Source organism: Phasianus colchicus, chromosome 6, assembly GCF_987193195.1.
Source record: "Phasianus colchicus chromosome 6, bPhaCol1.hap1.1, whole genome shotgun sequence".
NCBI lineage: Eukaryota > Metazoa > Chordata > Aves > Galliformes > Phasianidae > Phasianus > Phasianus colchicus.
Window position 1 is genome coordinate 10,101,506 of NC_143441.1, and position 12,584 is coordinate 10,114,089.

Sequence of the window (12,584 nt, forward strand, 5' to 3'; positions counted from 1 at the left end):
TTAGAAGGAAGTTTTTCACACAGAGGGTAGTGAAGCACTGGAACAGGTTGCCCAAGGAGGTTGTGGATGCCCCATCCCTTGAGGCATTCAGGGCCAGGCTGGATGTGGCTCTGGGCAGCCTGGTCTGCTGGTTGGTGACCCTACACATAGCAGGAGAGTTGAAACTAGATGATCACTGTGGTCCTTTTCAACCCCTTTTTCTATGATTCTATGATTCTGTGAAATATTTCTAGTAACAGTTGGATCTGGAATATTCAGTTCACTCAGCCAGAGAAGAAATAACTACAAAAGATAATAACATTTTAACTTTCCATACACAAATGAAATTGGAGGAAATTATGAAAAAAGTAGACTCAAAACTCAAAGACACAGAATCCCTTGGAAGAGACCAGACAATTAGTAACAGCAGCAGTGTTTCCCTTACAGACAAATGGACCTCAAAAGAAGACCAGAAGTATACTTATGACAAAGCAGTTCAAATCGTGAAACAAATGCATAAACCCAGTTCCAGAATGACACTTAAGGAAGGCATATTTAGTAGGCATAATTGAGCATCCAAGCTACATGAGCTGAGAGGTCAAAAAGTGCTGACAATCTTTTATGTACCCTCGATACTATTGGGTAGCTGTTGTCAACCAAACATTTAATAGATGTTTAAGTGGAGACTGTTTGAAGAGTACTTTAAAATATTTACAAAGGCTAAATCTTCAGGAAGTTATTTTTCTCTGCCTTCCTTCCAAAACTGAACAGATGGTGAATGCTTCTTAGCTAAATATGCTGCCAAACATTCTGGCAAAGTAGTCCAATACATCATAACTGATCTTTCCCTTCTCCCCATGCACTATTGCACCAGATCCTGAAGAGTGAAAGGTGAAAGGCAGCTTCAGTAGCTAACCACCTTGAGGGTGGAGCTTCCTGCACTGCACATAGCTGGACATACATTTTATGTATCACTAATAAATTATGTTTTGGAGAAGCTGAACAGATGTGCGCTAGAAGTTTTTATTGATAAGGGAGAAAATAAAATGATGATTAACAGTATGCTAAGATTTTTTGTTTTAGCATCCCAATGTCTTGGCAAAAAGGCCACATGAATTAGAATAACCTAAGGGCCAAAGCTACAAACAGAACTGCATGCTATTTAGTACTGTGAGAAGTTCAACAGATGTCAAGATGACTTTTGCAACCTTTATCCCAATAAAAACTGACAAGTATCTCTTCAGACACTGGGCTTAGAGGCTGTATTGCTGTTTTTTCTTTTTACCTTTGTATTGGATGCAAGTAGTCAGATGTAGAAAACAACATTGTACCAGGGATGCCTTTTGTGAGAAGAGGCCCAGGGCTGCTCCGTGCTGGATATAACAATTTCTAGCTGGCTCCAGTGGCCTTACCTCAGGACACAGCACATCAGCAAAGCTGGTGACGCCTCTGTGAAAATGTATTTAAGAAAAGAGTGAGAAACAGCTGAGGGAACACCAACGTCTGAGGAGGAGGAAGTGCTCTGTGGTGGAGCAGATCTTGCCGAGCAGCCCATAGAGGAGCTGCACTGGAACACATAGGTATTCCTTAAGGAACATATCTCATAGAGAGCCAAGGTAGGAGCAGGGAAAAAGCATAACAAAGAAACAGCAGAGAGAAACTGTTGTGTACTGAGTATAATTAATACCACTCTCCCTTTTGTGGATCATGGCTTGGCTGAAGTGCCATGAACTCAGTGAGTGTGCAGTAACAATGAAGGAGGGAGGAGGCTGGAGTGGAGCTAAGCCTGGCAGAAGGGGAGAGGAAAGGTGCCCCTGTTGCATGTTCTAACGTTTATCCATTTCCAGTCGCTAAATATGAAATACTTATTTTAACCATCAACAAATTAAATTCTGCAAGTTGAATTCATTTTGCCCACAGCAGTAACTGGAAAGCAACCTGTTTTCATCACAACACACTTGCTTTCTCCTTCCTTATTTTTCCTTTTTTCTTCCCCTTGTCCCACTGAGAGAGGCAGGAAGTGAGTGAGTGGCTGGATAGGATTTTGGATGCTAGCCAGGGGCAACCTAGCACTACCTTCAAACAACCCGGTGGGTATTTTTTATTGTTTCTTTTATCACTGTGTTGTGCCCTATCACATCCCCTCCCTCTCTCCCTCCTCACCCTATTTGCCCTTATTTGCTTTTTTCATCTTTACTCTCTTAGAATCTCTTAGTTCAGGTATACCAGTAGATGGTCTTTTCAGAACAAAGAAAGACAGCTGGTTGTACCTTGAGGGCTGACTGACTTTCCTTTTCTCTTGAAAATGCTATATGAAGGATCTTCTGAAAGATTTCACCATCAAAAACATCACAGAAATCCTCATCAGATCTGAGTTAATGGCTAAAATGCTTGTACAACATGCTGTTTCTCATCTCCAGGAAAGTAGTGTCAGCAGGAATGTGCTAAGAGAACTTTTCTCTGGCAGACCTGAAGGCAGATTAAAAGCATATCTTATGTTAACTTTCTATCCTAAAACAAAGTATTGTGTGCCTACTCAAGCACTCAGAATTACCCTGGATTTGTTTTTTTTTAATGTGAAATCACATGAGCAGCAGCAGATGTTCAAATTCAAGATCCCTGAAGTCGATGGGCTTCAGTTGACAGTGCAGAAAGACAGCAGAGGAAAGAAACCACAAGTTCTCTACCTTGTGAAAAAGTTTCCTGTGTTTCTTTTAGCAAGTTCACTAGACGCTGCAATTTTGCCATTGCTACTTGCATTCATTCTAACAGAGTACAACTCTGATAAGTGCAATTTTTCATGAAGCAGTTGAGCAGTTGAGCAGTTGAGCTGTTTTGGGCTATGGCCCATCTGCTCTGTATTCTTTACATAATTGCATTGCTGTATATAAATCAGCAATGCTTAAAAGTGGATTAAAATCTGCTTGCATTCCCACTACATCTTTGGGTCAGCGTTATTACTAATGGTAGTTACTACGATAGTAATGGTATTACTATGGTAGTCATAACTATATTTTTTCCTGCGCACCATAAGTTATATTTCCACCAAATTCCCACCAATTAGATTTAGAAGTTATTGAGACAGAGAAGAGTTTATTCTCCCCCACAGCCATCATAACAATTGCCAGCACTGTGAATAAATGGTCAGACTTTTATTTCTTCTGAGCTACTGCTGTACAAAAAAGGGATGACCATATTCCTTCCTCTAACTCAGATTTGGTGTCATGTGCAAACCTTACAGTTCCCTTCTCCAGGCCATTGATAAAGACATTAAAGAGGATATGCACAGACACCTGAGGCATTTGTTACCAGATAGCAGAGTATGACCCATTGGTTACTACTCTCTGAGATCAATTAACCAACCTTTTTTTTCTTTTTAAATCTTTCAGTTTGTCTGGTTATCATATGGTATTAAAAGTTTCTGTAGGTGAGGGAAGTGAGAATAGGTGGAGAGAGCTCCAAGGCTTGATTTCAAGTGTTTCAGCTAAGGACATGGAAAAAATTCACTGTCAGTATATACTCTTACAGTTACAGAGATCTGTGGCCAGACAGTACTGTTGAGTCCTCTTAAATATGGTCTAGAAGACAACATTTAACAGCAGCAACATTGAACAACGTCAGCTGCAGGACAATAAAACTGTACACAATATGGGTACAAAAGCCATGTATCACTCCTTCCCTTAATGTTGATCTCTGGAGAAAGCATGTCTTTGTTGAACAAGACTACAAGAACAACTTATTCAAAAAGTCATGTTTTACACACTGCTATAGCCAGGGGCCTTCTGATAAACTAGAATAAAAAGGGCACTGTCCAGAAATTCTGTCTTAAGCATATTGTAAAAGATTCACATCCAGTGTGACATCACCTGTTCATCCCTGTGGCTATATGGAAGACTCAGTCTCATGCCTGTTCTGCATCATTCCCTCAGAACAATTTGTTATATACCTTTTCATTTCAGTTACTGTTCCTCTTGATTTCTAAGAAAAATGGATTGTCATTTCTGTAAAGCTCTGGTCAGGAGAAGTATCTTTCTCATTTCAGTATGAGCAGATGGCTCCAAAAATACTTTTTAAACTCATTTATTTTCTATAGATCTTGCACAGACAGGCAAAGAGGAAAGCAAGCTGCAAGCAGCAAAAGTAAAAGCAGACACCACAGCATGAAGGATATATTGTATAATTTGCTGTAAAGTACCTTTCAGGTAACCTTAATCATAGTTGAAAAAATTGGGGAACAAAACCACATGCAGCAGATATTTTTCTCTCTCAGTCTTTTTGGAAGTTGCAGGCTTAGAAACAGTTGAAGAGCAGTTGGATATCTGAAGTATAATCTAAGTGTTTTTTTATGCACATGACTTTTTCAATTTAGAAGTGTGAAATATCATTAGAGTGTTAATGTTTCCAAAGCTTCAATGGCAGCTGCACAGGTGGTGGTAAATTAAGTGATTGGCAAATAAGAAATCCTGAAAGCTAGAAAGTTCTAGAATCTCTATTGGAAGATAGCAAGAAGACTTGAACATGTTGTAAACTATCTACTTATAGAAGAGATTTTTGAATATAAGAGATTAATCTCAGGGAAAAAAGCTATGACAAGCTCCAGTCTAGTGGTTGCAAATGCCATGCTGGAGCTGAAGTAAATTGGTAACTAGCAGCAGTAATGGTAATTATCCATTGGATTCATTCACGTGTGGATCTGAAGGGTTCCTTAAGCTGTGTGCAACTGTCTTTCTAGCAAATGTACTACAGACTGAACAGGAGCTGCTGGCTGAATTCAGAAAGCATTGCTGACATTCTACATCCTGCACAAGTTTCAGGCTTGGAGGTGGTTAGTCCTAACTTTTCACGCCATCCATAAATCACTCTCACCTAAAGGAGTGCCTTCCCTGTTCAGATACTGATGAGCAAAACTTTCCAGCTTAAGCAGCATGCCTTCTCTGCCCACTTCCCAAAGCTGCATTGTTTGACCTCTTTGGGATTATGTATGGCTTTAATTGCTCAGAAAAGATTTGTCACTACAGATTTAAGAAAACAGAGAAAAAACATCAGTTTTCTTCACCATTGACTCTCATTATACCCAAACTCACTTCCACTACATTCCCATTTCCATTTTCACAGAATTTGGGGAAAATCAGAAGAAAAGACAAAATTGAAGAGAGATCAGGAGCAAAACAATAGAGCACCTTCCATGGATTTGAAACCTGACAGCTGAAAGTAGACTGACGGTTAGTAACAGATTTGATACTTCCTAGCCACCAATTTCTAGCTGGCAGACAACAGCACAGTTTCTAAGGTTTGTCATGGTAAATCTCCATTTTCACAAGCACATCTAAATACGGATATTAGATGAGCTAAAACACTACAGAAAGGGTTATGAATAAAAGCAAAAGTGCTGGTAACAGTTTAGTTAGCTTCAGTCATAAAATGGTAAGATGGCCCTGGGTAACCAGCCTGCCTCACTCTCCAAGGTACCAGAGGAGAGAAATCCCCTTTTCATATATAAATGCTAAAGCTGAGATTGAAGCATATTAAAAGCAGGCAATTATTTTCTACACCTAGGCAGACCAATCCAACAGTACATTATAAAAACAGAATGAAAATGTAACATTGCAAATGGCTACGGTTTCACATCAGTGAACAGATCAAACCAGCAAAACGACTAGGAGAAAAACATTGGACAGTTACATCAACACTGTCAACAGAATAAGTCCCTGGATCGGTATGGATTAGATAAATACTATTTTCATGCATTCATATTTTATACGCTTCAATTCTTCAGAATTTAATAGTAATCAAGAAACTTTGACTGTGTGCTGTCTAGGGTTTTTTTTTGTTTTTAATATGATATGGCTTTTAAATTACATGACAGAACTGCCTGCAAAATGCTGTGGTCACAGAGGTATGCTCTTCCTTCACTGTGGAGGGCAAATTAAGGTGGGTTTAATAAGAATATGTAAAGAACATAAAGTATTTCACAGCCATAGCGTGCCTTGAGAATAACTGGTCTGTAAAGCCAAGTATTGGCCTTATATGCAGAAGGAGAAACATTTCATACAATAATTTTACTCCATATCCATTAGAAGGAACATGGCATCTACTACAGGGTAAGAATTCTGTGGACTTGCAAGTAAAAACTGCATGTCTATTAGTGACTTAACCAGTCCCTGTTATGATAGTTGCTTACTATGGTGTTTTCGGTTGCTACAAAAAGGCAAAGGAAAGGTAAAGATAATAAAACCCCATAATTCACACTGCAATCAGTTAATGCTGCTTCATACCCATAAGGCACTAGGTTGTAAAATGACAGGACTCAACGTAGGCCAGCAACATCAAAATTAGGTGCTGTGGCATCCTTCCTAAGACCTGCCACTGACTGACTCCACGTGCCTAGACATGCCAACTCTTAGCTGTCTTACAGGCTATTATAAAGTGAAACTAATGTCGCTTAATTTTTAGCTGTGCAGCAGAGCAACCAGAAAGGTGCTGCGAGATTCATTTTCCTACTTCAGCAGTTGAGACTCACAAATGAGCAAACATGAAACATGAAATGGAGAACAGGAGTAGGGATTGAGGTGATTTAATAACACTTTTGTAAAAAGGAAGTTCTCTCTCTTTCTTTCTTTTAGGTCTGCTACATAGGAAAATCCCAGAACTGCAACTGTGCATAAGGAAATACAGAAAGAGCAGTCCCTGGAGGACCCCGTGCTACCTCTGTATTGATACCAAAGAAAAACTTGAGCAAGCTTCAATGTAAAGTCATTTGTGCACTTTAAAGCATTTATTTACTATTAAATGTACATTTCTTGGCTAGTATGCCAAGAATAGGAAATATGCCAGATGATTGCAAAACAAAATTCATAAATAAATAAGCACTTACTAGGCGGCATTTGCATTTAAAATTGAGAAGTATTTGTGTCGAGGAATCTTATTTTTTATATGTAATAAATCAATTAACAATACTGCAGTTTCTCAAGGAAAACAGCCTGGTATTTTGTCAGAAGGGATCCCTGAGGATGCAACAGGAAGAACACAGCTGTACCATCTCTCCTCTCCTATAGGGGAACCTACAGCCCAGTTATGGAATACAGGATAACACTTAGGAACAGAATCAGAGGTATAGAAAATCACAATATTTCCACTGATTTAGTGATGGTATCTTAATTAGGCAGGCTAATATTTTTTTTACTTTAGGGTTCTTTTAATTGCTTTCAGAACCAGCAAAGGTTTGGCTTCCTCTAAGCAACCTGCCAAAAGTAGAAAGCTGAGATTGTTCTTTATTTTCCATGTAGTCCTTACATTTTCTATAACAAAGATTAGATTTCCTCTTAGCATGTTTTTCCTGAAACAAGGTGCTTTTGTGTGTCACAGAAACATCAACAAAGCAGTTGGGAACAGTTTATAGCCTTTTTCTCATGTTTGTCCATGTAATCAACAATAAACGTACTATGAAGCCTCACTTCAAATTTACAGTATATATGTATTTCCTGGATAGTTACAGAAGGATGCTAACGCTATCTGAAGAAGCCTTTTATGTTGGCCCAACTTCCAATCATTTATCAAATTACTGACAGAGAAATATGTGTTTGTTTGGTTGTTGTTTTTTTTAATTTTAGACTAGTTCTGTATGTCATTACTAGTATTGCTTAGAGGCATCTGCAGCATTAATTTCCCTGCAAATTTATGTGGAAGATAGCTGTCTGAAGCAGAAGCAGAAGGATGAATGGTGACCACATGAACAGTTAGATTGATTTAGAATAATCAGCTATAAAACCACCACTGAATTTCTTCAAAACAAAGTAAGTGAAGTTGAAATTCCAGTCTTAATGAAAATCACTGGAGCATAAGGTCACCTTCCAAAGAAATTTAAGCAGAGGTAGCTGGCCAAGTTCACACCACAGACATCAGTGTTATGATGCTCTTAGAAACATTGCTACCGTGTAGCTAATGAGTTGCTCCAAAACCAGCAGCTCTGGCTGAAGTCCCAAAGGCCTTAAGGCAAAATGAACCTGCAGAGGCCACAGACTAAGACTCTGAACTACTCAAGAACAAGAGGGAGCAACACATACGTTGATAAGGGGATCCAGTCCCACCAGCCTCCAAGCACACCTCAAGTCTGACACCAGTCAGATGTGACTGCAAAATGCACCTATTTCTTCCTACCAGCAAAAGGAAAAGACAAATTCCTCAGGCAGAAGCATTATCAGAAGCAGGAGGAACCACAACGCTCACTGTGATGATGACAGGCTTGCCACTCACATTGTCACTTAACAGTAAGCAGCAGCTAGAGGAGCCATGGAGCAGCTGGCCAAATAGCTGGATCAAAGAGATGTTATGAGATGATTCCAATTTAGAGAAAAGTCCATCTGTGCTTTGGGCAGAGCTCTGCAATCCCAGTTCTGCAAATCTTCAGTCACACATTTTTGTGTATTTTCCTGAGAGGTGTTTTTGATTTAGTTGTGTTGAGCAGAGGGATATATATAACATATATACGTGTTCAGATGGATGGATGGATGTTCATCCATCTGAACAAGGTAACTCCTGGTTTATTGTCCTACAGCTGAACAGTGCAGGGAGAAGCAGCCTTGCACTCCTCATTCACCTGATACACACACAGCTGTGCACCTCAGAACTGCACCTAGAATATGTATTCACTGTCAAAAGAGAAGTGGGTCCATGGAACAATATATTCGGTAGTGCAGACAGCTGAGCAGTTCATCTCTCCTCCTTCATCACGAAAAATAAAGGAGTCTTTTCTTCTTCAGACATTAATCAGTATGTAAAATCTCAGAATAATAGGCATGCATATGATTTTGTTACTCCAACTAAGTGCCTCCTACATGTCTTCTCCCATGGGTTCCAGCCCATAGATGTACAATTCCCATTGCAGTTAATTAAAAATGAATTTTGATAATGTACAGTGATTGCATAAATAGATTGAACAGAACTTTCTCACTTTCAGAGGGTGAGGCATAATTCTGCTGTTGTTTTCTGAACAACTCACTTCAGGACTCAATTATATATAAACCTTTGTGCATATGAAAACTACTAAGCACTATCTTACCTTTATGATATTTGGTCCAAATTTGGCTGCTATCAGGAACACCATGCATGGTCTTTCACCTGCTGACAGAAGCCAAGGCTATTGGATTCTAAACAATTCAGCAGAAATCTCAATGACTACCCTGTCATTTATTATGGATAGAAATACACGTCTGATCTCTCTGCTAACGAACACTTGTCATGGCAATGGGATAGAGAATGAAGAGGCCAGGATACTTGCAACTTATTTCATTTGAGAAGGCAAGACCTGATTTCAGTTTGGTAGGTGGCTATTTGAAAAACACTGCTGGTAAGACAGAGATGTTCAGACAGTGGAAACTCTGCAGACACAACTGGAACATTATCAGCTGATGATGCTCCCTGTTTAGAGAGCCATGCAGAGCAGACTGCTCTGCAGGAAGGTGCCTTGGAATACAGTGATTTTTTCATGTACCTACTTCACTCTAGGCTCCTTACAAGGGTGATGTGGCATATTTAAAGAATGGCAGAAGGATAACTCAAGTCCAGGCCTTATGCACCTTCACCATGTGCTCTCTTAATTGCTATTCTCAGCATTCTCAGCCAGCTTCCCCAAGCAGACACAGAATCTCTGTGATAAGGCAGCATAAAAATAGCCAGGGTTTCACCCAGCATGGAAGGAGACTTCCTTGTTTTTCTCAGTAAAAGAATAAATTATTTCATGATGGAAGACTCAGTTGACATAAATACTTTCTCTGCAAGTTTCCAAACAGAATGTATAGAGCTGCAATCAGACATTCAACTCAACAGTCTGACTGTGTCTTTTTATCTGCAACTTTATAAGCCCAGTCTGACCAGAAAGAAATGCCTCTCAATTCACAATCATGTCTTATTCCTGTAATTGTTTTTAGCTGTAGTCACAATTCTGAGAAAGTGTTTTCAATTACAAAGCACAGAAAGAGTAAAATTTCATAAAGAAATCTCTAATGAATATCTCAAGAACTTAATGAGAATTATAGACAATACCATCAAACCGGACAGATGCATCAGGGTCACAAAAACAAGGTCAGATATCCCCATGGATGTCCTGCCTCTCCCTCGGCTGCCTGTGGGGCGTCAGCATGCTTTGCTCCTTCTCCACCCCAGGCAGCTGCAGGGGGCTTCAGAAGCCCCTGCCCCCACTGACCCTCTTGCTACATTCGTGCCACTGCCTCCCAGAAATGGCCGCAGGCCCCAACTGCCAGCCGCCATGTTTGGGCCAGCACCTGCTGCTCAGAATCCTGTTGCCATGGGCACCCAACTGCCCTCAACTGCAGTCCCTGAGCTGACACAGCCGGAGACAGCAGCACTTTCCAGCATTGGAAAGAGATACTTTGTATTTCTTTTGATTTCCAAGGACGGGATGGAGCAGCCACCCTTAAAGAAGAGGCGGCTGCTGGAAGAGGCTGATGACATCGAGCCCATGGAGGTGGACCCGCCTGGCAGCCAAGAAGAGCCCATGGAGGTGGATCCACCTGTGGCAGATGAGCTGATGGAAGTGGATCCACCTCCATTGGGGCACACTGGCCATCTCGCTGCTGCTGCCAGGCCAACCAGGAAGAGGTCGCGCCCCAAATGCCATCGCAGGGGCGCCAGGATCCGTCCACCTCCCGCCAAACGGCCGCCTCGACGCCGGCGCTGATCCTCCCGTCCTGTAAGTTTGCCCTTACCCGGGAGAGCCCCAGCTCACGGCCATCCTGCGGGCTCACGTGGAGCCTCCATTGCCTGCTCCTTCTTCTTTCCACAGCCAAGGCTCCTACGAGCCCTTCCTTCCCCACCCCCTCCCTCGTCCCTTCCCAAGTCCTCTCATCTCTTCTTCACCAAGTCCTGAGGAAGAGGGCAGGGCAGGGACTGCCATCCTCGGAGCTGCTGTGCTGAGGGACCACAAACATTGCAGGGGTGCGAGGATCCTGTAAGTTTACCCTTAGGTGCGAGGGAGAGCCCAACTCAGGGCCATCCCATGAGCTCACACAGAGCCTCCATTTCGTGATCATCCTTCTCTTTCGACAGCCAAAGCTCCCATGAGCCCATCCTTCCTGTCCTCCTCCCTCATCCCTGCCCAGGGTGGGAGAAGTCAAAGGAACAGAGGCAGCTGATCCTGGGGAGAACCACACTTCGTTTTGGACATGAAGAAGTGCTGAACTTCAGCAAGAAGATCCAATCCAGATGCTTTGCTTGCACTTCTCTTTCAAGATAGGACAATCAACAATTTAAAACATTGCTACAAAATAATAAAAGAGTCAAAACCACAAAACAAATAAACACATTTTCATTTTAAAAAAGACAAGCACTGACTGTCTCTCTGCTTCAGGAAGCTTCGAGTTTGCACGCAGGTTCCCGCGCCCCCTCCTTGCCTCCCGCACACAGAACGTACCCCGCAGCAGGACACGCTGCCCTCACTGCCAGCCCGAGGAACAGCCACCGCACTGCACACACACAGGCTGTCCCCTTGCCCTGCCTCAGCACCCTCTGCTATGTGGCAGGGATCTTTCACACACACATCATCAAGAACATAGGAAAGAGGCCCTTTTTACTCTTGAACTACAGAACCAGAAAACTCACAGTATTTCATGTGCTCTCAACAACCAACTGGTGAACAGGTATCTACCTGAACTGAAAACAAGAATTGGCATTTGTCAGGACGAACACATAACTAAAGCAAAACATTTCTGTTTAAATTACTGACATCCCCTCCCTGGGAGGCAGTCAGAAGTGGTTACAGCAGCCACATCCCACCCAGCTGACACCAGGACATGGGGAGAGCACAGGGCAGCACTAACTCAAGTGATGGCAAATAATTGTGTTGCAGTTTGATACGCTGGCTAAACACACTCCTGTGAACAGCAAAAAATATGCAGCCTTCTTCCTCTTCACTCAATGCAGCCCTGAGAAGACAAAAGGTTGGACACCCATAATATAACCTGTTGTTAACTTATTGAACATATCTATGCAGGCAAATTCAAATACTTCTAAAGGAGGGAGAAAAAATAATTTTTCTTTTGATCATGAAGACACTCTAAATATGTTCACATGATGTTGTCAGCAGTGTAGGCTCCAGCCCAAGGCAAACATTATAGTCACATTGGACAGTGTGAATATTAATAAATCAGAAGGTCATCTGCATGTTTGGCCTTGAAAAAGGCACACATTTTTATCTGTGTCTTCCTTTCTGTTCTCTTGCTTATAGTACCTAGTTCATATGCACATGATGCTACTGTCGTGCTACGGTGATGCAGAGGGAAGCCTGCTCATTAGAGTGTGGGTAGAAAAAGAATGTGAAGAGTCCATGGCTGACCAAAGTTCCCTGCTGCAAAAGAGGAAACAGAGGTCATCCTTCATTCACCATTAATCCCATCAAGAAGCGAGCTGCACTGAGCACATATTCCAGAAGAAGAAATTGAAAAAGTTGCAGAAGCCCCATTGCTTTTCATCATACTTTACATCCAGAAAAGTTCCATAATTTGGTGACATGAGCAGTTGAAAATTTTCTGTTTGGGTCATGTTATATTTAGCACAACTGCAATTAGCATCATCAGCAAATTGGCAGGCCA

At 41.6% G+C, this 12,584-nt stretch overlaps 1 protein-coding gene across 2 annotated transcripts; it reads left to right on the forward strand.

Moving 5' to 3' along the window:
• Positions 1–8,030: 8,030 nt before the first annotated feature.
• Positions 8,031–11,470, forward strand: LOC149917415 (uncharacterized). Of its 2 annotated transcripts, XR_016467435.1 has the most exons (3): positions 8,031–10,687; positions 10,781–10,945; positions 11,044–11,470. XR_016467435.1 is itself a non-coding variant. In XM_090142139.1 (2 exons), exon 1 carries the CDS (start codon positions 10,001–10,003, stop codon positions 10,673–10,675), a length of 675 nt encoding a protein of 224 aa, XP_089998265.1. In that variant the 5' UTR covers positions 8,031–10,000; the 3' UTR covers positions 10,676–10,687; positions 10,781–11,470. The 2 variants fall into 2 exon arrangements, 1 of the variants encoding a protein (XP_089998265.1); XM_090142139.1 differs by having other exon boundaries at positions 10,781–11,470.
• The last annotated feature ends 1,114 nt before the right edge of the window (positions 11,471–12,584 follow it).